Here is a 26,844-nt window from a genome sequence, read left to right as displayed (position 1 = left end):
CACTTTATCGCATCAGAATACTACGAGCTTTACACATTTATCTTTTATTGTTGTGAAAACAGTAAAATGTGTTCTTTTCATGCCCAGTAGTTTTGATTAAAACACATTTCTCTCATTTTGTTTACGGTTGATTTGAAGGTACTATACTGAAGTTTGCAAGTTTCATCCATATAGTACTGTTATCATGCATTGGCAACAAAGATATAATTCCAGTAAACTTACACCATCAAACACAACTGTAGATAAAATTGAGAGAAAATAATTTAATAAAAACTTCAGGTCTTGAAAGAACACATTTTACTGTTGATTTCACGCCTATAAAAGATAAGTAACGTAACGGTAAAGGTTAATTCGTACTATGATGAAACGAAGTGAAAATAGCAAACGGAATCACGTAATATTTCTACACAATAAACATGCCCACAACGCAATCTGTTAACGAAAAAAAAAACTTTAGTTCACAAGATGTATTTAATTCATATTTTGACTTAAAATTACATAGTAAAATAACAAAATACTTTATCTTGTTTAAGTAAAGTATCTAGATATTTTACGCTAAGTAGAAGAAAGGCAATTCGCTCTGAAATGAGTTAAATACGGAGAAATAAACTCGTATTCACCATCAGCTGATTTCTAATCAAAAACACTGACCGCTTTGTTAGTATTTTATGAGATGATAATATGAGAATACATAAAATGTTATTGGATACTGTAATGTATAACTTTTTAAAAGAATCACAGAAAAGATACTTATTCATTGTTTTTATTTCGTAAATGTACTAGCTGTCAGCAGCCTGACATCACTCAATTAGGTATGCCGATGTCAATCCGAATCTGATTCCTGTTTCGTGTCCATTTTTTTTTTACTGACATGTCATATAGTCAAAATGCTTGAACCTCCAGAATTGGCTTATATTAATAAATTACTAAATTATATCATATATGTTGTATACAGTATACTGAAGGCTAGGCTACTGTATTTGTATATACGTATACGATATATGTACCACGATATCATCATCATCGTATACGCGAGGCTAACTTGTTAAATGTTATTCCATTTCTCTTTGTACTAAATTATCATAAGCCAATGTGCATTGAACCTAGAGAATTAACTGTAATTAATCATTTCGATGCCATATGTGTATAAGTATACTGTGTAGTGTAGGCTAGGCTACCCCCTATATGTAAAGATGGTACTGATTACCCTAGTGTAGGCTAGGCTAGTACAATGTTCTTACGAAAAATTAACACGGGCCGACTTACGTCCTAATTGATTTGTGACTGGTTGGTCATAATTAATTGCTGTAGTAAGTTGACTACTACCTGTAATGTAAAAATATATCAGTCCTATTCTCCTTAACGTCATTTGTAACATAACTATGGTAATTTTTTACTATCATACGATGGTTGAAATGCAAGCAAAAAGGCTGTTGTTATATGATTGGTTGTTCATAGCAAATCAGCTGTTTCTGTGTGTATGTGTTTTCCAAACAAGTACTATATCATTACTACCGATAATTTTGGCATTCTCTTTTACTTTTTTAAACTTAACCAGAAGATGGTATAGATTAAGAGATGGAGGAAAAGGGGTTAGCCTAACTATAAAATGGAATAGATAAAGAGGAGGAAAAGAGGTTAGTCCATGGTTATTTGGTCTTGTAAATTTAACTCGCATGATACGTTTTAAAATATTTTTTTAAGGGTGAAAATTTGGGGGTCGCACGATATGCGAGATTGCGTGTTACGCAAGTATGTACTGTACCTTTAACGTGGAGCGTTTAGATAATTATCAAACTACAATTAGTAATAAATTTAAGAATACATATTCCAAATTAGACTTCTTATGATATATCATAGCTTATCAGTGTTCAAAATTTCCTAAAAATTAATCTTGGTAAATTATTTTTATTATAAGAGTATAAACCATTTTCCTTTTACAGGCAGGAGAAGTGAACACCCGTTATCACAATGTTAAAGTCCGGGTTTCTGTTGACAAGAAACATTTTTATGGTGATGAAAAATCTGCTGAAGAGACTGCTGCACAGGTTAGATATACTATTTTACAATTTTTGTGTTTGATAATTATGCCTTCTTGTGTTGTTCTGTTAAAGTAACCATTACAGGCGGCCCACGGTTAACGGCGCAATCGCTCGGCAGCGAATCGGTTTTACGGCGGTCGTCAAAACTATTCATTAAAAAAATAAGGTATTTTTATGGCACAGTTTTCAGTTAACGGCGCCACTAGGTAGTATTAGGGTAAAATATATGCCTCTGACGCTGTTCTATGCCGAAAATATCAAGTTACATAACTGCAAATTTAGCTATGGATGTGTCGATTTATAAATGTTCATGCTTTTATGTTTAAAATGTGTATGAAAATGTATTACGTATAGGGTATTTTTATTTCTGCACAGAAATATGATACGCTTTCGAAACTGCCCTTCACACGTTATCAAATACGATGTTTTTCATGTTCTTTCATGTGAGCGCCGCCTGCCACTCTTCCGAAAATATAGTTAAAAAAAGGTGGAAATTAGCGATCGATGTGTCGATTTTATAAATGTTCATGCTTTTATGTTTAAAATGTGTAAGAAAATGTATTACGTATGGGGTATTTTTTATTTCTGTGCAGAAATATGATAAAAAGGCAGCTTTTGAAACTGCCCTTCACGTTATCAAATACGATGTTTTTTCATGTTTGTTCTTGTAAGCCGCTGTCTGCCGCTCTTCCGAAAATATCAAGTTAAAAACAGTGCAAATTTAGCGATCGATGTGTTGATTTTTTAAAATTTTTATGCTTTTATGTTTAAAATGTCTATGAAAATATATTACGTACAGGGTATTTTTATTTTTGTACATAAATATGATATAAATTAAGGCAGCCTTTGTAACTACGCTCCATGTTGTCTGGGGATGATTTTTCATGTTCGTTCTTGTCCGCCACTGTTCCAAAAAATGCATGGTGTTATTTTATTAATTATGCATCTTTTCTATAAATCATTTGAAAAGTCATACATTACTTCACTGTATCCAATAATGTTGTATGTATTCTCATATTACTGTATTATAAAATACTACGGCAAATCTAAGCCAGTATTCCGCATAGCGGTCAATGTTGTGGTTTGAAATCAGCTGATGTGTTCTTTCAAGCACAGTAGTTTTAATTCAAATGATTTTATCTCAATTTTATCTACGGTTGTGTTTGATGGCATACGTTTACTGGATTTATCCTTGTTGCCGATGTATGATAATAGTCATTAGCAGCTTGAACAGTTTTCTCAGCTTCAGTTATAACTAGGTTTAAATTTAACAGTAAATTTCCCGATTGATCTTTGATGTATATTGATCTTTGATCTATAGCGAATAAAGTTATTACATTAAGATATCTCAGTTCTATTCTACATAACGCCATTTATAACAACTACAGTAGTAGTGTACTGTAGTACGATGTTTGAAATACAAGCCAAACGGATGTTATGCAATTCGGTTGTACTTAGAAAAAAAAAAAAAAAAAAAAATCGTTTCTCGTTCGGTTGTTCATGGCTGTACACGTTCACGCAACGAGTATAACGTTAAAACCATACTTTCATCATTCCCTTTTGCTGTAATTGAACTTATGTAACTAGAAGATGGGATAAAGTTAGGCTATTGTAATTTGGTTTCTCAAAATCAGACTATCGTTAGACGAATTATCATAACTTAAACACTACAGCTACCTGTACACTGTATAAACCTTATTATATCTTTACATACTCTAGACACCCAAAGGATTAAAGCTAGGCTTTTTTCACTTTACAGTATTTATAATGCTATAATTTACTGTACAGTACTACTGTACAGTAAATTCTATAGTACTATACTGCATAAATATAATTTTACTTATTGCGCCATTGTGGGATTACGGCGCTTTTGACTGGTCTAGAGTTTCGAAAGAAGGTGTGCAGCGGCCGTAGGCTTTAAAATCGCTTGGCATCGAAAATCATTTAGCGTCGGCGGCCAGGAACGGAACCCCTGCCGCTAACTGAGGGCCGCCTGTACTATATTTCATGTGTGTTTCATCTTTTTAGTTTTGTGTTGACCTATTTATAGCTACTCCTCAGTTGCTTCATACTTAACGGTTTATTATTAACTATTATTATTAATAGGTGTTAGTTTTTCCAGACCTCTGAGTATTAACTGTGTGTAGCAATATTTATACATGCTTTTTTCACCCAGGAGGTGGAGGAACAGGAGTCGTTAAACCCTCATTCAGATAATATAGTCCGAAGATATGGGTACAGATTGGTCTCTCAGTCGTCAGACACATCAGGTGAGATATTTTCATATGTAATTCAATTTAATTTGATGTTTTAAGTATTTGGTGATCATTATTGTTGCTGTATTTCTTTGAAAATAAAATGAAGGAACCAGACTATAATCGTGGGGTGTTCGACTTTTTCATATGTATAATGCAGAAGTAGTTTTAGATTTTTAAGGTACTTATTCATATTTGTTTCAAATTTGGACATAAATTAGAAAAAAAGAAATAAGTAATGCATTGGAATTAAAGTCAATTGTATCCCCAAACTCAATTTCAATGACAGTCATTTTATAAGCTACTCTGTGTGCATGATGAAAGATAAATGTAGACTAGATAAAACAGTAGTTATAAACTTGTAAAAAGATGTAGGAATTTAGACATTTTTTCTACAATGTACAAACCTATTTTATGTTTTAATGGTGAGTACTATGATTTAGCTGAAAGCTAAGAAGTTAAGTTGGCACACAAAATTAAGCATTTTCTGAGGTGAGTAATTTAGCTGCATGAGATGAAACCCTTGCATATAATCTAGAAGGCCTATCGCCTACACAAAGGTCCTTTGTAAACTTGAATTTGCTGAGCTATTTAAAGACAGCATTAAATTTGATAAACTATGACACAAATTCGGTAGGTGACATACCAATTGACATTGCTGTGCAAAGCAGCAACTGTTATGTCTATCTTATACTTTGGATGTCAGATATACTATACTATGTCCAGCCTCAAATATGATTCACTCTTTCTCATTTGGCTGTGTATTGTAGGGACTATCCCAGTCCCTACATTTAAGTCTCCTGTATATATAAGGTGGTGGTTATATCTGCAGAGGAACAAATTAGAATTTTTTAAAGTAATATTTTTTTCTTTTAGGAATACAAATCTGAGCTGTTTATATAAGTTGAATCCTTGTTATCTATCTGCCCATCTCTGGCCATGCAATCAAAGGAAAAATGAATGGCAATTTTGGTTGAATGAAGGATTGCTCCCTGATCACCCTATAGCTCCACCATTAACTTGCTTGTGCTGAAAGATATTCATGTATTCAAAAGGTTCTGGTTTGTATACTTGTGAGAAATACAAGTAACTTAAAAATTTATTTGTTTTTGATGAACAACCAGCAGGCTTCCGTAAAATGGTGGTCCATTTATGAAAAAATATATATGCTGCATAAAGAATATTCAAAACAAGTAAAAGTGGTAACTAAGCAAATAAACAGTAACAGAAAAATAAGTTAAAAGGAAATTGCGCTTGAGGATTAGACCTGAAGGCTATGTAGCAACCTAGAGCACAGTAGAATTTGAAGGTGTCTATGGATACCTGTAAAGTCCACTTAAAAGTCTTAAAGCTTGTATCATAGAATCAAGTTTTCAAAAGATTTGCCTCTGTGTGAGTTATTGTCCTAAATGTTTTTCTTTTCCCTTGCCAGCCCCTTTTTCTCAGGTGAAATGCATTACTGGCATGAAGCAGCAAACTGCCGAGGGAAGTGATGCTTTAAGATGTCCTACAACAGCCAAGGGTAGTAGTGTGAATTCAGATATCCCCTCAAACATGAATGGAAACCTTGAAACCCAGGCTTCAGAAAACATTGATGGTAATAATATTCTTCCACAAACCCCTCCGTCTAGTGCTTCCTACAGGGTCCCTGAAATGTCTACACAAAAGACATTGGATAATCCAGCTTCATATCCATCAACTTCTTATTCCAATGCTCAGACACCCACTAGACAAACCTATAATACTCCAGGTAATTAGTTCCTGAGCTTTAAAGCAAATAAGTTTTTATCTTTTCATCCAGTGCTGTAGTGTCACACCATTGTAGGACTGCTTTTAGCAATTTATGTGATTATTTACTGATGACCATCATCACCACAGCATTTGGTTTAGTGTAGTGAGGTGAATAATATTTATTCTTACAGGAATACAGCTAACACTTTAAGTAGAAAATTTCTTTCAATCTTTAGCTAAACAGTTGATGGAATGTAGTTAGTTATAAGGTTACTTGTATGGTGCTGCTAGTTAGTAAGTTGGAGTATCAACAGACCACCTTGCATCTAAAAAGTCACATGATCTTTTGACTGGTTTGTGTCTCCTCACCAGATTTGAAAGGGATTCTTGAGACTAATGTTCCTTGTGGGTATCAATTTATACCAGGAACATTTTCTTCTTGGTGGAATGTTACTGCAGCTTCCTTTGGTATAGCTCCCCACCTGTAGAGTAAGCCTTCACTTAAAAGGTGTCAATTTGTATTCATATTTTTAAAAATTGTTAATTTTACTTTAGTTCATCTTTATGTAATGGGAAAGAATTCTGCAGTACCAGAATCCTTTGTATTTTGGATTTAAGGTTATTGTTGCTTGGCAGCCAAGTGTGACTGTTTAAAAGTTGACCCATACTGCTCCATTAGCCATCATGATGTTGCAGTAATTTGAAAACCAACTTATCAAGAATATTAAAGTTTTCTAGTAGATCCAAAGCCATTGTGTTGATGAATGTAGCATCCAATGTTATTTTCAGTAAATTACTAACTTCTTGTCATAAAAATATTAACTAGGAACTTGTAAACTTGGTTAAGAAAATTTGAATAGATTACTTGAAAATTGTTAACCCTGACTGCTGAATCACATATTTAATTATTTATTTAGTCCTAGACATTTATGCATAATTGAAAAGTAAAAATTTGGAGGAAGACCAAGATAAAAACATGTACAATTTGGTAGGAAGGATTCTGAAAAGGACATTCATTATATTTTTTTTTATCTTCTGAATTTACATTTTGCCATTCAAGGGAGATTGCATCAAAGACCTACCTGTCAGGTAGTGAGATGTTCAAGAACTTAAAAAAAAAGTTTCCTGTGGAGGTGTTTGACTGTTTAGTGATATTTCTTGTGGGAAACTGCTTCACTGAAATGATATTCAGTACTGCAACAGCCATAATAATTATCAGTAAAAGAAAGGTTAATGCAAATTGGTACACTAATGCAGGACTTTGATTTGAAATATCATATATGAGATTTTGTGTTTACTAATAATTTAACATTGGTTACAGCATCTTCTTCTAGTATTCGAAGTGTTATGGTGCCTTCACCATGCATACCTGATCCGGACTTCCCTGTGCGTTGTCCCTGTGGAGTTAATTTGGATGATGGGTTAATGATCCTCTGTCATTTCTGTGGAAACTGGCAACATGCGGTGCGTATGTCCCTGAACTGTCACTTTTTGTTTTCTTTGTCAATTTATAGAAGGTTTTCAGCTGATTTTGATTGGGTTTGTGGTAAAGTTAGATTCATGAAAATGCAACCTTTGTACTGTCTGGTAAAAAATTCTTTGTCAAGACAAAATACCCCAAATTTTTCACTTTTTGTAAAAATAAACCCATGTCTCTGCTGAAGGTGAAGTTTTACTTAGAATATTTTGTTTATGAATGCTGACCCTGCCTAAATAAAAGGACCCCAAATTACCAGTGTGAACTCTTCACAGCTTTCATAACGTACAGAAAGTTGTAGTACAGGGTACTATTTAGTTTAAAGAGTGACAGAGAGTACTAAATAATGCAATATGTGTTTTAAAGTAACTGAGGTTGTTGTATGAAGGAGGTAGTTATTGATCTTATTTCCCTCAAATATATTATTATTCTAGAATATGCTAATTTGTAATATGATTTTCCAATTGAACTCTGGCCAAGAATCTAGTATTCTGCAATTGCACCTTCCAAAATTGCCAATATTTTTTTTTCAGTAACCTTGCATATGTAGCAGATTTTTATTGAGCTACTTGTCTCAGTTTTTTTGGCCTGAATCCAGCAGCTTGTGACGAGAGTAACTTGAATAGCTTGAGATAGCAGCTTAGGACGAGAATAGCTTGAGAGAGCAGCTTGGGACTAGAGTATTGTTGACTATCTTAGCTTGAGAATAACAATGAAATTTGTATTTTAAATATTTTATGATGATAAGAAATGAAACATGGATAGTGAATGATATTATGATACAGTAATTCATATTTCATTGAGAGAGAGAGAGAGAGAGAGAGAGAGAGAGAGAGAGAGAGAGAGAGAGAGAGAGAGAGAGAGAGAGAGAGCAGCTTGTGACGAGAGTAACTTGAATAGCTTGAGATAGCAGCTTAGGACGAGAATAGCTTGAGAGAGCAGCTTGGGACTAGAGTATTGTTGACTATCTTAGCTCGAGAATAACAATGAAATTTGTATTTTAAATATTTTATGATGATAAGAAATGAAACATGGATAGTGATAAGATATTCTCTTGTATACTGTTATGTGATAATCATTCAGTCAACTATAAAATTTGTATTGAAGCACAGTTTCGTAAATCACAGAAAGAATAAAAATATGGCAACACATATTTTTATTCTTTCGGGGACCATCTTGTTCTTTTATTACGATAATAATAGATCAGTATTATAGTTTTTTTCTGTAAGTGATGACAGAGAGAGAGAGAGAGAGAGAGAGATTTTGCTATTTACATTCATAGTATTTGAAAATTTGTGAATGATTTTTATTCTAAAAATGCATTTAGTCATGAAAAGAAGAAGAAAACAGTAATCAGCGAATCTTTCTCTATGATAAAATTTGTGATTTCGTTAATTTTCCGGAATATACGTAGCATTTGGGCTTCACAAAAAAGTAAGTAAAGTGATTTATGACAGAGTTTAGAGTATACTTACGTAAAAATACATCGGTACTTTATAGAACGGTGACGTCACGGTGGTCATATGTATTTTTTTCGTGAATGAATATACATTTATGAAAAAAAATAGTTACTGTACTGCTTAGCGAACCATATTGTAATATTAATGTAATCACATCAAAATGAAGTAATCATTGTTCATTGTATACTGTAAACATGTAAAGTGTATTTTTGTCTTTTGAAAAATGGATTCCCCAAGGAATTATTCCTTGAAGAGGCTTTTTATTATGAAGATATGCCAATAATATATAAGATTTGCATTTTATTATGAATATATGACATTAATATATGAGGTAAAAATGGTTTTATTACGTTTACGCTTCGTCGCCGATTGCAAACAACATACGATAATCTATTCGTTTGTATGACTGCAGTATTCAGAGAAGTTGATTAAGTTATACCAAAACAATAATGAAGTTCGAATTGAAAATTTATGTTTTCCTAAATGTTATTACTACTGTAATTAAACTACTACTATTAACATTTCTAAAAGGTTAAGAATGACAAAGGTGCTGTGAAGTGTAACTCAATGTTTACATTTCTGCTGGCCGCTCAACTACAAGTTGATGTCAATGAGTGGAATTATTCCATGAATAGGCTATATATTATGAAGATATGCCAATAATATATAAGGTGAGAATGGTTTTATTACCTTTATTGTCAGTTAATATCATAATGTGCATCTGTTCATGCATTTGTTGGTTATCAGAACCGGACGAGGCTTAGCCTACCACTGACAAGCCCGCGATGCTGTGATTCATACCAGGATATATAGACTGAAAAGTGGTCCAAGGAAAAACCCATGATTAACTGACTCCGTGATTGCTGATCCGTGACTAAGCGAGGCCCCACTGTAAATAGGCTATTATTGAATATAGAACTTTCTGATTTTTCAAAATGCCAATTCTGTACTCGTAGCTAGTTCCTTGATTAATGATCTCTAAATCCAATCTTGCCCAGGATCCTCCATAATTTTAAATATGTATGGCCTGAATAAACAAGGTTTAGGTTACTAAAATATTTACCAATCTTCAGTTGATTAAAAGGCTACATAGTCCCACGGCCAAGTGACATTTCAGAATTGTAGGTGCTTTAATATATTAACCCTCTTACGCCGAAGCCCTAAAAATAAAAATCTCTCCTGTATGCCGGCGCCGGTTTGGAGTGAGCGTGGAAGCGGAAAAAATAATTTTTTCAAAAAATCACAGCGTGCTTAGTTTTGAAGATTAAGAGTTCATTTTTGGCTCATTTTTTTCCATTGCCTGAAGTTTAGTATGCAATCATCAGAAATGAAAAATAATATCATTATCATATGTAAATAATGCGATATATGGTAGCGAAAAAAAAAAATTCATAGATAATTGTATTCAAATCACGCTGTGCAAAAAACGGTCAAAGCTAACGAGTTACTTTTTTTTTGTTGTATTGTACACTAAATTGCAATCCTTTTGATATATAATACATAGTAAAACAATAAAATCAACACCGGAAAAATATTATCACAAAATGATGTACGAATTCGTAACGCGCGGACGTAAAAAATGTTATTTTCAAAAATCACCGTAATTCTAAATATTGTTCTTGAGACTTCCAATTTGTTTCAAAATTAAGACAAATGATTGAATATTACGATACTGTAAGAGTTTTAGATTAGAATTGCAGATTTCAACCATTTCGGACGAGTTAAATTTGACCGAATGTCGAAATTTTTATATATATTTTTTTTTATATGCACATATTTCGGAGATGGAAAAAGCTACAACCTTCAATTATTTTTAATTGTATTTTTCATGAATTTGCGCACACTTTGATATATGAAACTCTATAAAAAGGCTAATATGAAAAGGAGCAAATATTAGGATAATGCGATGTACGTATTTCGGAGACTTGCGGCCGCGAATCGGCGCGCGTATGAAGGTAAATATATTTTTCAAAATTCACCATAAATCACAATATTGTTTTAGAGACTTCAAATTTGTTTCAAAATGAAGAATAATGACGGAATATTACTAGGCCGTAAGAGTTTTAGCTTACAATTGCGTTTTTCAACTATTTCGGTAGAGTCAAATTTGACCGAACGTGGTTTTTTTTTTCTATTTATCGTGATTTATATGCAAATATTTCGAAAAAAGAGAAAAGCTACAACCTTCAATCATTTTTAGTTGTATTCTACATGAAATTGCGCACATTTTCATATATAAAACTTTATGTAACAGCTAATTTTAAATGGTGCAAACATTTCGACAATCGCACAAAAAATTCTGATTTTTTCGGAAGAGTTACCGCGCGAACGTAAGGAAAATGTTTTTTTTTTTTTTCATAAATTCACCATAAATCTAAATATTGTGTTAGAGTCTTCAAAGTGGTTGCAAAATGAAGATAAATGATTGAATACTACTAGAATATAAGAGTTTTGGATAGCTTACATTGGCGTTTTTTTCGAACCATTTCGGTAGAGTCAAGTTGACCGAAGGTTGAAATTTTTGCACTTAACGTTATTTATATGAAAATATTTCGAAACTGATAAAAGCTACAACCATGGGTTGTTTTTGTTGTATTGTGCATGAAATTGCGCACATTTCCATATATAAAACTTTATGTAACGGCAAATTTAAAAGGGTGCAAACATTAGGACAATCGCACGAAAAAATTTATCGGAAGAGTTATCGCACGAACGTAAGGAAAAAGTTTTTTCATAAATTCACCATAAATCGAAATATTGTGCTAGAGACGTCAAATTTGTTGCAAAATGAAGGCAAATGATTGAATATTTCTATAATATAAGAATTTTACTTTACAATTGCGTTTCTCGACCATTTCTGTAGAGTCAAAGTTGACTGAAGGTTGAAATTTTTGCACTTATCGTTATTTATATGAAAATATCTCAAAACTGATAAAAGCTACAGTCATGAGTATTTTTTAGTTGTATTTTACTTGAAATTGCGCACATTTTCATATATAATAATTCATGTAAAGGATAATTTAAAATGGTGCAAAAATTATGTCAAAGTGACAAAATAATTTCCGAGATGTGTCACTGATACTTTTTAGTGTGATAAGAAAGAAATTCGCGCTTGCGCGCCTGCGTAGCGATTGTAAACAAAACAACGCCTTGATCCGTGAACTCCCAGCATCCCCCAAGGAGCGTGATACAAAAGTTTTCGGCTGGTAGGCCTATAAGTATTTTTCCGCGAATTTTTAAAAAAACTTTTTTGAGCCGACGTATGATACGTCCAATCGGCATACGGGAGACATTTTGACTCGACGTTTAATACGTCCAATACGTCCAATCGACGTAAGAGGGTTAAGTGAACACATTGAAATCAGTTATTTTACTGATGTTTTAAGCATTAGTAAATTATTGGGTATGCATTTATTATAGAAAGAAAATCGCAATATGTAGGTCCTCACTTCATGGGAACTAGTTGATTATTATTAAGCACTCTAGTTTAAGCAACCACCTATCCATTTTTTTTCATTTACCTTGTGGGTAGTGATATGAGTATTTTAATATACTGGAACTTCTTACAGACTGGGTCATTATTATTATCCAAATTTTATTGGAGAGTGGTATTTTCCTTGGCTTTTACTGCTGGGATAAGGTGCATGTGAAGTTGTCTAACCCATATAGGCTATTGGTAGTTATTCAAGTAGGTCTTGTGAAATAGAATAGACAGTTTGTTCCAGTGTATTTGCTGCATCTAGTTTGCACCTTCACATCTGTAGATGGGATTGGTGTTTCTGTGTGCATTGTGCGTTGTTTTTTTGTCCCTGGGTGCAGGACAAAGAGTGGCTGACTAGAATATTACCCACATGCATCTTCCTCTCGGAGAGAAGAGAGTAGTGCATAGATTAAAAGTTGTTTCTCATTTAAGGGGGATTCCATCCCAGGCCGCGCTATTGCCATAGTAACTTTGGGGGGAAGTCTCTCTCTCTCTCTCTCTCTCTCTCTCTCTCTCTCTCTCTCTCTCTCTCTCTCTCTCTCTCTCTCTCTCTCTCTCTCTCTCTGGAGACAGGAGTGGGACCGAGCGGAGTAGTGGCACCACCCCTGACACTGCTCCTGACACAGATCACAGTTTGTCAGAGATAATTTACAAACCTATGAAAGCATAGGTTTGTAAATTAGGAAAAATACAAATTTCTGTTTAATTTTGTTTTGTTTTTAGTCTAAATTCAACTGTATCTGAAGAAATGTTATTAAAGATGTTTTAACTTCCATAGGTTTGTTTTAATATACTGGAAGAAGAAGAAGCACCATTTGAACACATTTGTGAATTGTGTTCAAGACCTTCTGCCCCATGCACTGATCCAGCACTTCTTGAAGAACAAGATGTAAGTTAGAGACTTAATCTGTGGAAACTTCTGTATTCAGTATGAAATAATGATTAATATCTTAATCACTCCTTCTTTTTAACCAGTGACTGAGCCTAGTGTAATTTTGTTATTTGTTCCGATACGTAATACAAACCATCGGTCCTTTAACAATAGAAATGTAGCTTCGAACAAGGGAGTACGGTAGTTAACTGCTTGTCCGACAGTCAGCGCACCCCGCGACTGGGAGGAGAAGAATCACTTTGCTTTTGGCCGCGCTGGGTGACAGAGGTGTTTTCCACTTCTCTCTGCCCTCCTTTCGTCGTATGATTTGTTTCTTCAAATCTTGGTTTGCTTTTTTAGTGTGATTGTGTAAAAGACTGTAAGTACTTGTGCTTTGTATTTTATTATTTGTTCCGACACGGCATACAAACCTTCGGTCCTTTTACAATAGGAAGGTACTAGCGGCAGCTGGATAGGTCGTAAGCTTTCGAACAAGGGGTTCGGTAGTTAACTGCTTGTCCGACAGGCGCGCGCGTGCACGACTGGGAGGTAAACAAATCACTTTTGCTTTCGGCCTGCTGGCGTGTAGACGTGTATCATCGCTCTCTGCCCGCTTCATCGTCGTTGCTTTCGCATGGTTGTGTTTTTCTTTTTCTATTTATCTAGTGAAACTGAATTGTAAGTACAATCATTTCATATTTATTTCCATTGAATTCAATTGTGAATTAAAGGATCTTGGTTTCTCCACGCCCTCCGATTACCCGAGTGCCGGGACTGAAGGGCGTAAGTGCGGGAATTCATTTTTCCCAGAAATGATCCTCGTATTGTGTATGCTCGGTGCCGAGGGCGGGAGAGCGCTCGCTCCGAGCTTATATTTTGGTTGGAAATGTGTAGATGAAAATCGTAAGTAAGTGCCCTTTTAATTTATATTTTTTTGACCTGTATGCTCGTTGCCGAGCGAATGCGCTCGGCACGAAAACTTATTCTGTATGGAAGTGGAATCGCAAGTACAGTATTACTTTTCATTTTCATATATTTATTTTGATTGTAGCAATACTCATTTTGGATCAGTTTCCGCTCTTACGCGGAAATTGATCCTTTCCCCTTTTTATTTGAATGAAGTGAAATCGCAAGTGGAGTTCTTTTTCATTTTTTTCATTTTCATATTTTATTGAGATTGCATTATTTACTTGGATCAATGTTTCTGCTATTTCCTGGGAATTGATCCTTCCCCTTTTTATTTTGTATGAAGTGAAATCGCAAGCGCAGTATTCTTTTTTATTTTTCATATATATTTTGATTGCATCAATTCATTATGGATCAAGGTTTCCGTTCATAATCGGGAATGGATCCTTTTACCCTTGCGCTCGGTACCGAGGGCGCAAATGCGCTCGGTACCGAGGGCGCAAATGCGCTCGCTCCGAGCCCTTATTCATTGTGAAGTGAATTGTAATGCAAGATTCTTTTTCATGTTATTCCTTTTATTATTGATTGCATCAATTTTTTTTTTTTTTTTTTTTTTTTGGTTCAAGTTCTGCTCAGTCAGGGAATTGATCCTTATGCCCTTGCATTCGGTGCCGAGGGCACGATTGCTCTCGGGCTCTTATTATTATTGTTGGGTACATGGGTGCTGTGCGGGGGTGGGGAGCGAGAATTCTCTCTCTCTCTCTCTCTCTCTCTCTCTCTCTCTCTCTCTCTCTCTCTCTCTCTCAGCTCCCACAGATGGCCCTTCCCCTTCGGGGGGGAGGTTATCTGGGTTCTTCTCCTCGCCCGATCCGTCGCACGCGGGGGAGGGCGCTCGGTGCCCGATGTACAATTGCATTCGGGGTCTTCCGCTCGTTCGGTGTGGGGCTCACCCCCCTGCGCGAGGGGACTTCTCCCCCACTAATCACTACTACTGTTATTTCCGCAGGTGCTACTGCCACGAGGGTGGACCTTGGTGAGGTATGGGCGTCCTTCGATTTGCAGGGCGTGCCTAGTGTCCAGGGGCTGCGGTTCTATGTCTGGGCCTACTGCGGTCACCCATGGAGCGGTGACCACGACAACGATATCGACTCCAGGTGACGACGTCCCTCCTCACCTGGTGTACTCGCCTCACGTGGTAACAGTCTTGCCTACAGCCGCTGTGAAGTGCCGTTCGCCGTGCCGAGAGGGGGGCGTGCCGCTGCCGCGACCACACTTCCGCTGCCCTAGAGCTCGCCCCCTGGACCTGCCGCCGGTACCAGGATGTTGCTGGCGCTGTCCACCTCCTGTGTTTCCGGGTGCTGCTGCTCCACCTCCTGTGTTTCCGGTGCTGCCTGCCGTACCTGCCGATTCTGTGCTGACTGTCCATGCAGTTGCTGTGCTGGCTGTCCCTGCCGTTGCTGCGCTGGCTGTCCCTGCCGTTGCTGCGCTGGCTGTCCCTGCCGATGCTGTGCTTGCTGTTCCTGAGATGCCCATACCTGCTGACGTCGTCCCTGTTCGTGGTGGTACTACCCCAGACTTTGGTCTGTCTGTACAGGTGCGTCCGGGCCCTGTGGCTTTGGCTACAGCAGCCCCGGCTCCGCCCTGGATGGCAGATCTTACGTCTGTCCTGAGGAAGCTGACGAAGAAGAGGAGGAAGGTGTCGTCGTCGTCGTCTTCATCTTCTTCATCGTCGTCGGCTGCCGCCTCTTCCCCTTCGACTTCTAAGGCTTCACAGCCGAGGAAGAAGAAGGTTGCCTCCTCCCTCCTAAGAAGTCTCCCTCGGGAGCTTCTCGGGACCCGTCTCACCTCGGTGGGACGGGAGGGTTCCTTCCGCTGGTCCTCCTGCTCCTTCGGGAGCGGGGCCCGTCTCTTCTTCCGCAAGGAAGAAGACTACGGGGACCAGAGGGGTACCGGCTAACACCGGTACTTCCTCGCCTGGTGTCAGTGGTTCTGCCACTGCATCAGGGTCTGTCTCGGCCTCTCGTTCGCGGGAGGTACTGAGTGTACGGTGCAGCCAGGAACCAGACCTCTGAGCCCGCTCAGCGTCAGGTTCACGGCACGGAGCGGAAGACTGGTGACAGCCGCTCACGCGACTCTCACCAGACCAGCTCTCGCTCTCGCGGCGACCAGCTGGCTACCCGGGATGACGTGACGGTCCACGACCGGCCACGGGCTGAGGCTGGGAAGAGGTCCCCCCGTTCGCCGGTGCCAGTCACGGCTGGAACCAGCGACGTGACGTGCCGTGAGGACAAGCACCGGTCTCACTGTGACAGTGGAGCCTGCAGGTCGCCTGACCGTCGCTCTCACAGAGAGCGATCCGGTACGGCAACCAGCACCAGCTCTTCTGACACTCGAGATCGGGGCCGCTGTGCTCAGTCCAGCCGTTCTCCACAGCGAGACGGTTCGACCAGGCCTGCAGCTCGATCGCCACCGCATGTTGACAATCGCCTGCAGCCCTCCAAGCCTGCTGGTTCTGCCAGCGAGCGGGAGGAGACATCAGGTCTGCCTCTCCCGTAACCTTCAACCTCCTCGGGTTACACCGGGAGGAGCGAGGTATTGAGGAGTGATCGTGAGGGGTGCACCCCTCATGATCCCACCACGACGCCCTACGTGCCAGTCACGGTTCTTGGACCGGCCAGGACGTTATGCGGCAAGTGGATGGAGAAGAAGAACCGAGAGGGCTGTCGCTGTTCCCCCTTCTTAGGAGGAAGGTTCTCGGAATATGCTCTTGTTCGAAGGGCTTAACGGTCCTACTCTGCAAGATGCTGTGACTTCCGAGATCCAGAGGAACTTTGCCGAGGTTATGGCGCTGATTCGTCAGCACAACGACCTCGGGGAAGGATCCGCTCCCACCAGCAGAGCCACGTCTCGGCTCGAGTCGTTTTAGGGTCCGAGAGGGAACCCAAATCGACGGTGGGTCTGCCGCGATCGGAGCTTGCCAACTGTGTTGAACCAGGTAGTCTCTCGTCTCCGGACAAGAAGGCTCTCTCAGTTCTGGCCGGTCGAACAAGCTACTTCACCACCTCTACTGCGACAGAGGCGTTTCTACGTGTCTTCGGACAACCGTATTTGGAATACCCCTTCGGGTCCTCCTGAGAGGTTTCGACCTCGACGAGGACTGGAATGAGTCGGAGGACGGTATCGGCTCTCTCCTGTCAGGTGTCGATCAGCCCCACCCAGACGACGTTCACAGTGGCGGCAGACCCTTACCTACAGTATGAGTTCGTAACCCTCCTCGGGAAAACGTTTTCTCCTGACGATACGTTTTCCCAGGCTCTGAGAGTCGCCGTAAGGCGATGGCTGCTCCTTTTCTTCTCCAACTGCTAGTTCCGCTGGGAAGGCGAGCCAGTATCCAATTCCTCCCCCATTCCCTCTCTCCTTACGGCTACGAGGGAAAAGGGAGGGATCCTACAGAGATTCCTCTGTAAGATCCCACGTTAGGGACTGCGCTACCGGGGGGACCTTCGGGTCCTACCTGACGTAAGCCCCGGTCGTTGAGGAGGGATCCTGCCCCTTTCTCGATTTCTACGGGAATCGAGAGGACCACCAGCCGATATCGTTTGACGAATTCGGTGGGGGTTTCGCAGTGCTTAGAATTCTACGGAATTTCTAGCGCACTCAGAGTGTTCGAGTTTTTTACGATCTCCAAACACTTAGGCGAGACCATGGTCCAAAGTGAGCGAGAATCCCCGATAATTGTTACACGATAATCGGGAACCTCGCTTATGCTCGAATTCCTGTAATTTCTAGCATTTGGAAGAAGACTGCTGCTGAAAGAAGAGTATCTCACAGTAGGCGATTAACCTGGAATAGAGAAGAACGGACGGGAACTTCCAGTTTGGCTTGAACTATCGTCTTCGGTATTCTGTTCACCATTGAAGCTTTCCTTTGGGAAAGACTTCTCCTTCACTCTTTTGACTAGAGAACGAAGGTGGTCGATCTCCAATCCTTATTCTCATTCCTCGAGGGGAAAAGAATTTAGGATGGAGGTCGTGGTACAGAACCTACAAATATACTACGTATATTACCCTCGCAACATGATTCTTTGAACAGTTGAATTGTCCGGGGGGTAGGGGCATACCGTAGTTAACTCTACGGTTTTGTGACCGAGACGAATTGTATCTTAATTGAAACTGCAACTCGGGTTGCCTGCAACCTCCCAGCAGTTTATCAGTTTCGATTTTAGATAACTTGGTATTGTCACGACTACACCAAATCAGCTTTTGTATTTACCGAAATCCGTTTCGTTTAAATATAATTGCTCGAGCGTATTCTTTATGCTCGATGGTTCTAGCCGAACGCATTCCTTCGTGGAAGGGATTAACTGGCAACTCAGGATGACGAGTCACCGAGAGCTTCTGCGTATTGAACTGCCTGATAGCAGCTCAGTATCAGCTAGGTCTCCGAGATGCACGGTCGGTTACGTCTCTCTCTCCCCTGGTTCGATTGACTACCGAACCGTATCTCTACCCAACAATCATGGACTTAGTTCTCTGATTAACGGGGATTCTCGCAATAATGAAGGACCATCTACTGCTGTGACGCTTGATTTCATCGCCTTCGACATTGCGAGAATTTTCAACAGAGATATCTCTTGGACTCTTTCATCTTTCTGTTTACCGCACGGTAACAGAAGTCTGTACTAGTCTCCCGTTGCATCGCACCGCGATAATGCGAATGATTTTTGCAGACATCTGAGTTTGTCTTCAAAATATCTCGTATTCGTAGGTGTGCAATTATTAATTGTTCGCCCCGAATTAACAGATGTGTCAGAAGACATCGCCTACTCTCCGACCTGACAGCTCTTACTTCAAATGTTCAGCCCATGAGAAGCAGTTCTATCAGGCCAGTATTTCCCTGTGTCTTCATTACTGAAAAGCGCTCCGCTTTTATTGCAACTAACGATCCTCACCGGACAGCAATGGAATAGCGGGTTAGCGTTCTCAGTCTTTGTAGCACAGGTTCAGAAATTGAGAATCCTTCTCTCGGTTCAGCTGTGAAGACGTAGGTTGCATTTTCTGTACACCTTCGTCTTCAACGACATAGTGTTGTTTCTCCTTAGCTGAGAATCAACTATACTATGAGATATCTTGCCATCAGGGACCTCGGTCTCTAGAAGGCAATTGACTTTCGCCTGTTGGGCACATGCCTTAAGAGAATCATCACCTCGCCTTCTGGCATCGGTGACGAACAAATTATTTGTTTAGTCTCTTGGCATAACCCTTTTAAGGCGAAGGTCACGTGACTTGCTCGGGTGCTTGGACAACTTGCCTCCTACCGAACGTAGTCAGTCGGCAGCTGTCAGAGCGCCCAAGTCAGTTACGAACTTCGCTGTGGACTTAGTTCGGTTGTTCCATAACAGTCTTTTCTTCGTCCTAACGGCTTGTTACAGTACCCATACCATCGACACCCACCATTGAGTGTCGGTGTCCTATCCACTACCGAGAAGAAGAACTTCACTGCATGGGGATAGGAGAATGTGAGACACTTCGCTGCAGACGGATAGACAGTATGGGTACAGGACATCACCGAAGTCGAGAAGAGGGACAGGTCATACGACCAATTCCCTTCTTATCCTCTGAGGTAATTGCATGACTTTTCCTGTGAAGTCAAGCATCCAGGGGATGGGGATTCGTGACGCTCGATTTCGTACCGACTTCGTAGCGAAGACTCAGAACCCTTCGGTTCCTGACGATCGGTTAGAGTCCTTCACAATCCCCTCCCTAATGGACTTCACCGCCTTCGACGCGAAGGAGATGCTGCTTTGTCCTGTGAAAGCGCGACTGCGCTTTCTGAAGAAACTCGACATCCCAGGCTGAGTGTTGAAGACTCTTCGTTAGCACCAAGATGACCTAGAAGTACACTCCCTCGAGTTACACAAGAACTTCTCCGTGGCGCAGGTACTGAAGGCAGGGGTCTGGTACAACCAGACCACTGGCACCTCCTTCTGCCTTTTGGATATTGCCCACAGGTCCTTGGATCGTTTTCCTTGGGACCCGTGGTGGCTGCTCAACACGTTGTGTAGCTAACCCAGACCCTAGCAGGCTGAACAGCATCGAGTCCTGGTGTGACTGTAAGAATAGATAAGTGAATGAGAGAGTGACTGGCTTCTCTTCCTATCTTTTTCTCCCCCTCTACCTGTGGGTAGAGGGATACGGTCATCACCTTGCTGGATAAGGACGAGATGCAGGTGAGCTACTCGACAGAGCCCCATCTATCCCTTTCACTAGGGATGGGAGCGAATATCCAGCCACTTCCCTTCCTCCTACAGGGGGGGGGAAGTGGATGCCAACAAGAGACAAACCATAACTTTATGTTGCCTCTTGCAAATAGGAACTTGTTCTTGTTTGCTGGTACGAAGAGATACGCTTGCCTCTCTCTTAGTACTTGGTCCAGAGGTCTGACCATTGATCCTGCGGTGCACACCCCGATCAATCGGACAGAGGCTTGGATCCCTCCCTCGCTCTTACGACCAGGGAGGCATTCCAAGGTTGGGCGAACACCAGTCTGTTCACAAAAGACTCCGATTCCTCCCACCAAGAAGTGAGTCTTCCTATTGTAAAAGGACCGAAGGTTTGTATGCCGTGTCGGAACAAATGACAATTTGTCCAAAATTGCATTTTTCCTAACTATACAAACCTGAGGTCCTTTTACACATAGTCCCACCTTATGCCACCCCTCACTCTGCAGTTTTTGCTTGGGCCAAAAGCAAAAGTGATTTGTTTACCTCCCAGTCGCGCGCGCGCGCCTGTCGGACAAGCAGTTAACTACCGAACCCCTTGTTCGAAAGCTTACGACCTATCCAGCTGCCGCTAGTACCTTCCTATTGTAAAAGGACCTCAGGTTTGTATAGTTAGGAAAAATGCAATTTTGGACAAATTGTCATTTTTATTATGGATCGTGAGCTGGAGAGTTCCCCACGCCCCCCCCATCAGCCGCAGACTCTGCCCTGGTGTGGAGGGCCGTAAGTGTGGGGCCTTCCGCTCCTTTATGGAGGTTGACCCTCATGAATTGTGTGCTCGGTGTTGGGGGCACGAATGCTCTTGCATCGAGCCCTGTGATTTTTGTATTTTGTGGTCGTAGGAGCAGTGGGCGCGATATGAGGGGAGGAGGAAGCAACGTAAGCCTGCCAGGGAGTCATCGGAAAGTTCTCCAGCTACTCCCCTGGTCAAGGACACATCGTCTTCTTTCCTTCCTCCATCACAACTCCCACGTATGGCTCCTTCCCCTTTGGGGGGGTTTCTCGCTTCTCTTTGCCCGATCCGTCGAGCATAGAGGAGGGGCCGAGATACCCCATCATTCAGTTGTAATCGGGGTCTTCCATTCGCTTGAGGTGGGACTTGTCCCCCCCCCCCCCCCACCCCCCCCCCCCCCCCCCCGGCAAGGGGGGACCCCTCCTACTAACCTGACCTTTGCCTCCTCAGGTGCGCCTGCCTCGGGTGACGACCTCGGCCAGGTGTGGTGCTCGCTGGGTCTCCAGGGGACACCGAGTATTCGGGGGTTGTTACATCACATGGCGAGTGGCTCTGCTCCGGTTACCCATGGTCTGGTAACCATCACCACCACCACCATGTCGACCCCAGGGTATGCCGCCCCTCCTCACCTTGTTTATACGCAGCATATAACAATGGTATGAACTTCAGCTGCGGTTCAGGGGCCGCTTCCTGGCATTCCGAGGAGGGTCTTAACACCGCCGCCCGGGTTCGCCGCTCTCGCCTCGGCCCCCAACTTCCGGTGCCCCGAGAGCTCGCCCCTGGACCTGCCACCAGTACCGAGGTTGTCGCTGGCCGCTGTCCCGCCTCCTGCTGTTCCTTCCGTTCTTGCCGTGCCTGCCGTACCTGGACCAGCCCCTGCTGACATTCCTGCCGTGGTGTTGCTGCTCCAGTCGCAGGTCCTTCAGGACAGATGCAGCCGGGCCGTGTTGCTTCGGCAATTGCCCTGGCTCTGTCCTGGATGGAGGACCTGACGACTGTTCTGAGGAAGCTGACGAAGAAGAAGAGGAAGAGGGAGAAGGTGTCGTCGTCGTCTGCTGCTTCCTCTTCCCCTTCGACTTCCAAGGCTTCACGGCCGAGGAAGAAGAAGGCTGCCCCCTCCCCCCCTAAGAAGTCACCTTCGGGAACTTCTAAGGGCCCCGTCTCACTCCGGTGGGATGGGGGCGTCTTCTGCTGGTCCTCCCGCTCTTTCAGGAGCGGGGCCCGTCTCTCCTTCCACAAGGAAGAAGAAGACGGGGACCAGAGGGGTACCGTTTAACACCGGTACCTCCTCACCTGGTGCTAGGGGCTCTGCCGCTAAATCAGGTTCCGGCTTGGCCTCTTGTTCGCGAGAGGTAACGTGTGTGCGGTCTCCCGCGGTTGACCGTGCAGCCAAAGTCCAGGCTTCTGAGTTTGCTCGGCGCCAGGACCGAGGCGCGGAGCGGAAGACTGGTGTGAGTCGCTTAGGTGACTCCCGCCAGACCAGCGATCGCTCTTGTAGCGATACGCGAGTACCCAGGGTTGACGCTACGGTCCCAGACCGGCTGTGGGCTGAGGCAAGGAAGAGGTCCCCTTGGTCGCCGGAACCGGCGGTCGAAACTCGCGTGAAGGGACAGGCCCCGGCTCCCACGACAGGGGACTCTACGCTCCCACCCTGACCGCCGCTCCCACCAGGACCAGGCGGGTAGGGGGACCAGCAGCAGCTCCTCTGATGCTCGGGACCGGAGCCGCTGTTCTCTGTCCAGTCACTCTCCCCCAGAGAGCAGCGTGACCAGGCCTGCAGCTCGATCGCGATTGCCTGCAGCCCCTAAGCACAGCGGTTCTGCCGGTGGGTGAAGGGGGAGCGTCAGCTCTTCCTCTCCGATCCCTTCAACTTCCTCGGGCTACACCGGGAAGAGCGAGGCGATCCGGAGTGACCAGATCGTATGCGCAAGTGGTCGGAGGAGACTGGGAGGGGTCTGTTGCGGTTCCTCCTTCTGAAGGAGGAGGGTCTCGGGAGGTGCTTTTGTTGGAGGAACTTAACGGTCCTACTCCACAGGACGCAGTCACTCCTGAGATCCAGAGGTTGTTTGCAGAGGTTATTGCGCTGATTCGTCAGCACAACGACCTCGGGGAAGGATCGCCGCTCCCACCTTCTGAGCCTACCTCCAGGCTCAAGTCATTCTGGGGTCCTAAGAAGGAACCCAAGGCAATGGTGGGTCTGTCGTGATCGGCTCTGGCTGACTCCATGCTGGGCCAGGTGGACTCTCTCGTTTCTGGACAGGAGGGGTTCGCTACGGTCTGGCAGGTCTTCCAAGCTACTTTCCCCGCCTCTACTGCGACAGGGGACATTCTACGTGCCATTGGAGGACCCTATGCTGCCCTAACAGGTTAACCCGGAGCTAGCTAGGCAAACTCCAGGGGTGTCTCTGCAGCAGCTCCTGTTGGAGAACTTATGGTTTTATACATTCAACTTCCCTGCCAGATATATACTTAGCTATAGACTCCGTCATTCCCGTTTTCTAATCAGATTTCTTCTGTCGCCCGGACCATCAACATTGTTGTTGGTTCCTCTTGACTGGATTTTCTTTTTTCACTGGCAATTGATCTTCTTGACCGACTTTTGGTGACGTATCTGGATTGTTGGATTGGCATACGCTTTTGTGGACTGTTTTTGTGGACTTGCTTTGGATTTTTCTTAAAATATCTGACGCTGGAATGGTTGTGAGATGTTGTGTGAATGTAGGCTGTAAGGTGAGGTTGCCAGAAGCTTCGGTAGACTCTCACACCGTATGTAAGGGTTGCAGGGAGTATGAATGTTCTTTCACTAATACTTGCAAGGAATGTGAGAATTTGAGTGAGAGAGAGTGGAAGAATCTAACTACTTATTTGAAGAAGTTAGAAAGAGAGAGAGTGAGGAAAGCTTCTTCTAGAAGTTTGAGTAGTTCTAGATCGAATGAACTAGTTCCTAGTTTGGGATCTTCCCCACTTGTAAGAATTGCTACTTCTCCTTCCTTTTCAGCCTCTTCACCTATTGCAGATCCTGTAGATTCGGCAAAAGAACTTGCGGATCTAAAAGCAGCCTTCAAGATCATGGAAAACAAAATGGCTGCTCTGCAAGGTAAGGCTAGTGATATTACAGTGGACAGTGATGTGAGTGTCCCCAGTGTGGTGGAGGGGGCATCTGGTCGGCTCCACAACGCTCCCAGGTCTAGACCTCTTCCAAGCTCACATGCCCAGAGGAGAAGGAATGTCAAAAACCGTAAGGAGGTTGTGGAGGAATCCCCACCGATCAGGTGTCCCTTCGGCAGGCTCTGTGACACCCAGACTGCCAGGGATCGCTATTGCAAAAGTGTCCTGCGTGAGTGTTTCTCATCGTCGGGGTCTTCGTCTCCTAGACGCGATTGGAGGGATTCTGATCGCTCGCGACTACTGAAGAGGAGTTGGAAGGCGCCGACGCTTGAATCGAGCCCGGAACGCTTCCCTGAGGAGTCTCCTTCGGATGTTAAGAGGGCAAAAAGAGCCCTATTGTCACCCGTAGTTGGAAGGAGTCAGGAGGTGGAGGCCATGGACTTCTCCCCTCCTCCTTCTCCTCCTCCCGAAGAGGATAAAGAGGAGGCTACTAAAAGATTTCTAGTTTCTATACAAGAACAGATATCGTCGTTGATAGGAGTGCTTTCAAAGGAGCCTCCTCGAAGGAAAGACACTTCCCTTCCCATCAAGAGGTCTTCCAGACGTGTGGAGGTACCTGCCGCCAGGAACGAGGCTCCTAGCAGGAGTGAGGCTCCTAGCAAGAGCGAGGAGTCAACCAAACGTAAGGAGTCAACCAAGCGCAAGACTCCTACTAGGTGCGAAGAGCCGATCAGGCATCTGGCGCCAGCCAGGAGTGAAGAGTCTCCCAGGAGGCAGGAACCAAGAGCCAGGAGTGAGGAGTCACCAGGAGGCAGGAGGCAGGAGCCAAGAGCCAGGAGTGAGGAGTCACCCAGGCAGGAGCGAGGAGCCAGGAGCCAAGAGTCAGGAGTCAGGAGCCAGGAGGCAGGAGTCGGAATTCTTCCATAAGGCAAGATCCGAATAGACTCTTATCCGGAATTGAGGACTCTTCCCCAGACAGAAGCACCTCTCCTTCGGATCGTAGGAGGTCTTGGAAAGACTCTTCCTCCAAACGGGAACTTTCTCCTTCTTCTGATCGGGTTTTGGATGAGTTGTCTGAAGACGAGCTCCCTACAAATGAGGGACTCTCGAATTATAAGACATTAGCCTCCTTATTACTGCAAGAGTTTGGAGACTCTCTTAGTCCAGCCGCTCCTCCTTCTCCTCGTTCACTCTTTTCGAGTACGGCTACTGTAAAGTCCTCGGCTTTCCTGAAAATGAAACCAGCGATTTCAATGAATAAGGCCCACCAATCTTTGGATTCATGGATGGGCGCTAAGAAAGAGTTGGGCAAATCAGTATTCTGCATGCCTCCTTCCAAACTCCATGGAAAGAGAAGTATTTGGTACGGGACAGGAGAGACTATGGGTCTTTCTCTTCCTGCATCGGCAGACGCTGACTTCTCTAATCTGGTTGATGCCTCCAGACGACACTCTTTAGTCTCGGCCAGATCTACGTGGAGCATTTCAGAATTGAACCACTTTCTTAAAGGACTTTTCATCATTTTAGAAGTGTTCAATTTTCTGGATTGGTCTCTCGGAGTTCTGGCTAAGAAATCTCAGGACTCAGAGTTTTTTAAGAGCCCAGAAATTAAATCCATAGCGTCCTGGCTTGCATGGACAAGGCGGGTACAAGGACGGTTTGGGAGAAGTTTCTTCCCTTTTTGGAGCCGGTTTGCTGAAAAAGAGATCAGTTTATGGATCCCTTTTTGTCGAAAGCTGTTTCTCCTAGCCAGAGGACCGTGTTATTGTTCGCGCCCTCTGTCGGACCATTTGTTTCCTTCTCAGTTGGTGAGAGATATATCTCGCTCACTAACTGAGAAGGCGACACAAGACCTCCTTGTTCAGACTTCAAAGAAGAGTCGCCCTGTAGTGTCAACGAGTAAGAAGGACTCTCGTCCTCCTCAGCAGCCCTTTCGTGGAGGTGCAACGGCTCGTCCCCCTTCCAGAAAGAAGAGCTCTGATAAGAGAGGCCCTTCAAGAAAGGAAAGTGACTTGATGATCCTCCAAGCACCAGTAGGCGCCAGACTCCTGAACTTTGCAGGAGGCCTGGGCACAGAGAGGAGCCGACTCTTGGTCGGTTTCAGTTCTAAAGAAAGGATACATAATCCCCTTCGAAGACAGTCCTCCCAACCCTAACCTCTACTCCTTGGGAACTGTCAGCGAGGTACAGAGACCCTGTAATGAAAAATACTCTCCTTCAAATGGTGGGTCAAATGTGGGAAAAGGAGGCCATCGAACTTGTACAGGATCCACTCTCCCTGGGATTTTACAATCGCCTTTTCCTAGTACCAAAGGCTTCGGGGGGGTGGAGACCAGTACTGGACGTAAGCGCGCTGAACCGCTTTGTTCAGAAGAAGAAGTTCCGAATGGAAACGTCCGCCTCGGTGATGTCAGCACTACCTCCAGGAGATTGGATGGTCTCTCTGGACTTACAAGACGCATATTTCCACGTTCCCATTCACCACTCGTCAAAGAAATAT

The 26,844-nt window shown here is 43.0% G+C and overlaps 2 protein-coding genes across 2 annotated transcripts in view; one reads left to right on the top strand and one right to left on the bottom strand.

Annotated features, from left to right (window-relative positions):
* The window catches only part of LOC135218874 (HORMA domain-containing protein 1-like), a 38,883-nt gene extending 25,539 nt beyond the window's left edge, over window positions 1-13,344 (top strand). Inside the window, exons 6-10 of the mRNA XM_064255325.1 lie at window positions 1,944-2,048; window positions 4,219-4,312; window positions 5,730-6,047; window positions 7,350-7,492; window positions 13,225-13,344. Coding sequence (XP_064111395.1) covers window positions 1,944-2,048; window positions 4,219-4,312; window positions 5,730-6,047; window positions 7,350-7,492; window positions 13,225-13,344 — 780 coding nt within the window. The remainder of the gene's footprint in view (window positions 1-1,943; window positions 2,049-4,218; window positions 4,313-5,729; window positions 6,048-7,349; window positions 7,493-13,224) is intronic.
* Window positions 1-26,844, bottom strand: part of LOC135219143 (uncharacterized) — a 117,264-nt gene that overhangs the window by 79,667 nt on the left and 10,753 nt on the right. The gene's annotated exons all lie outside the window — the stretch shown is intronic.

Source organism: Macrobrachium nipponense, chromosome 19 (assembly GCF_015104395.2).
Source record: "Macrobrachium nipponense isolate FS-2020 chromosome 19, ASM1510439v2, whole genome shotgun sequence".
In the NCBI taxonomy this organism is placed as follows: Eukaryota; Metazoa; Arthropoda; class Malacostraca; order Decapoda; family Palaemonidae; genus Macrobrachium; species Macrobrachium nipponense.
The sequence above is the reverse complement of the archived record's forward strand: the minus strand, read 5'-3'. Positions and strand labels throughout refer to the sequence as shown.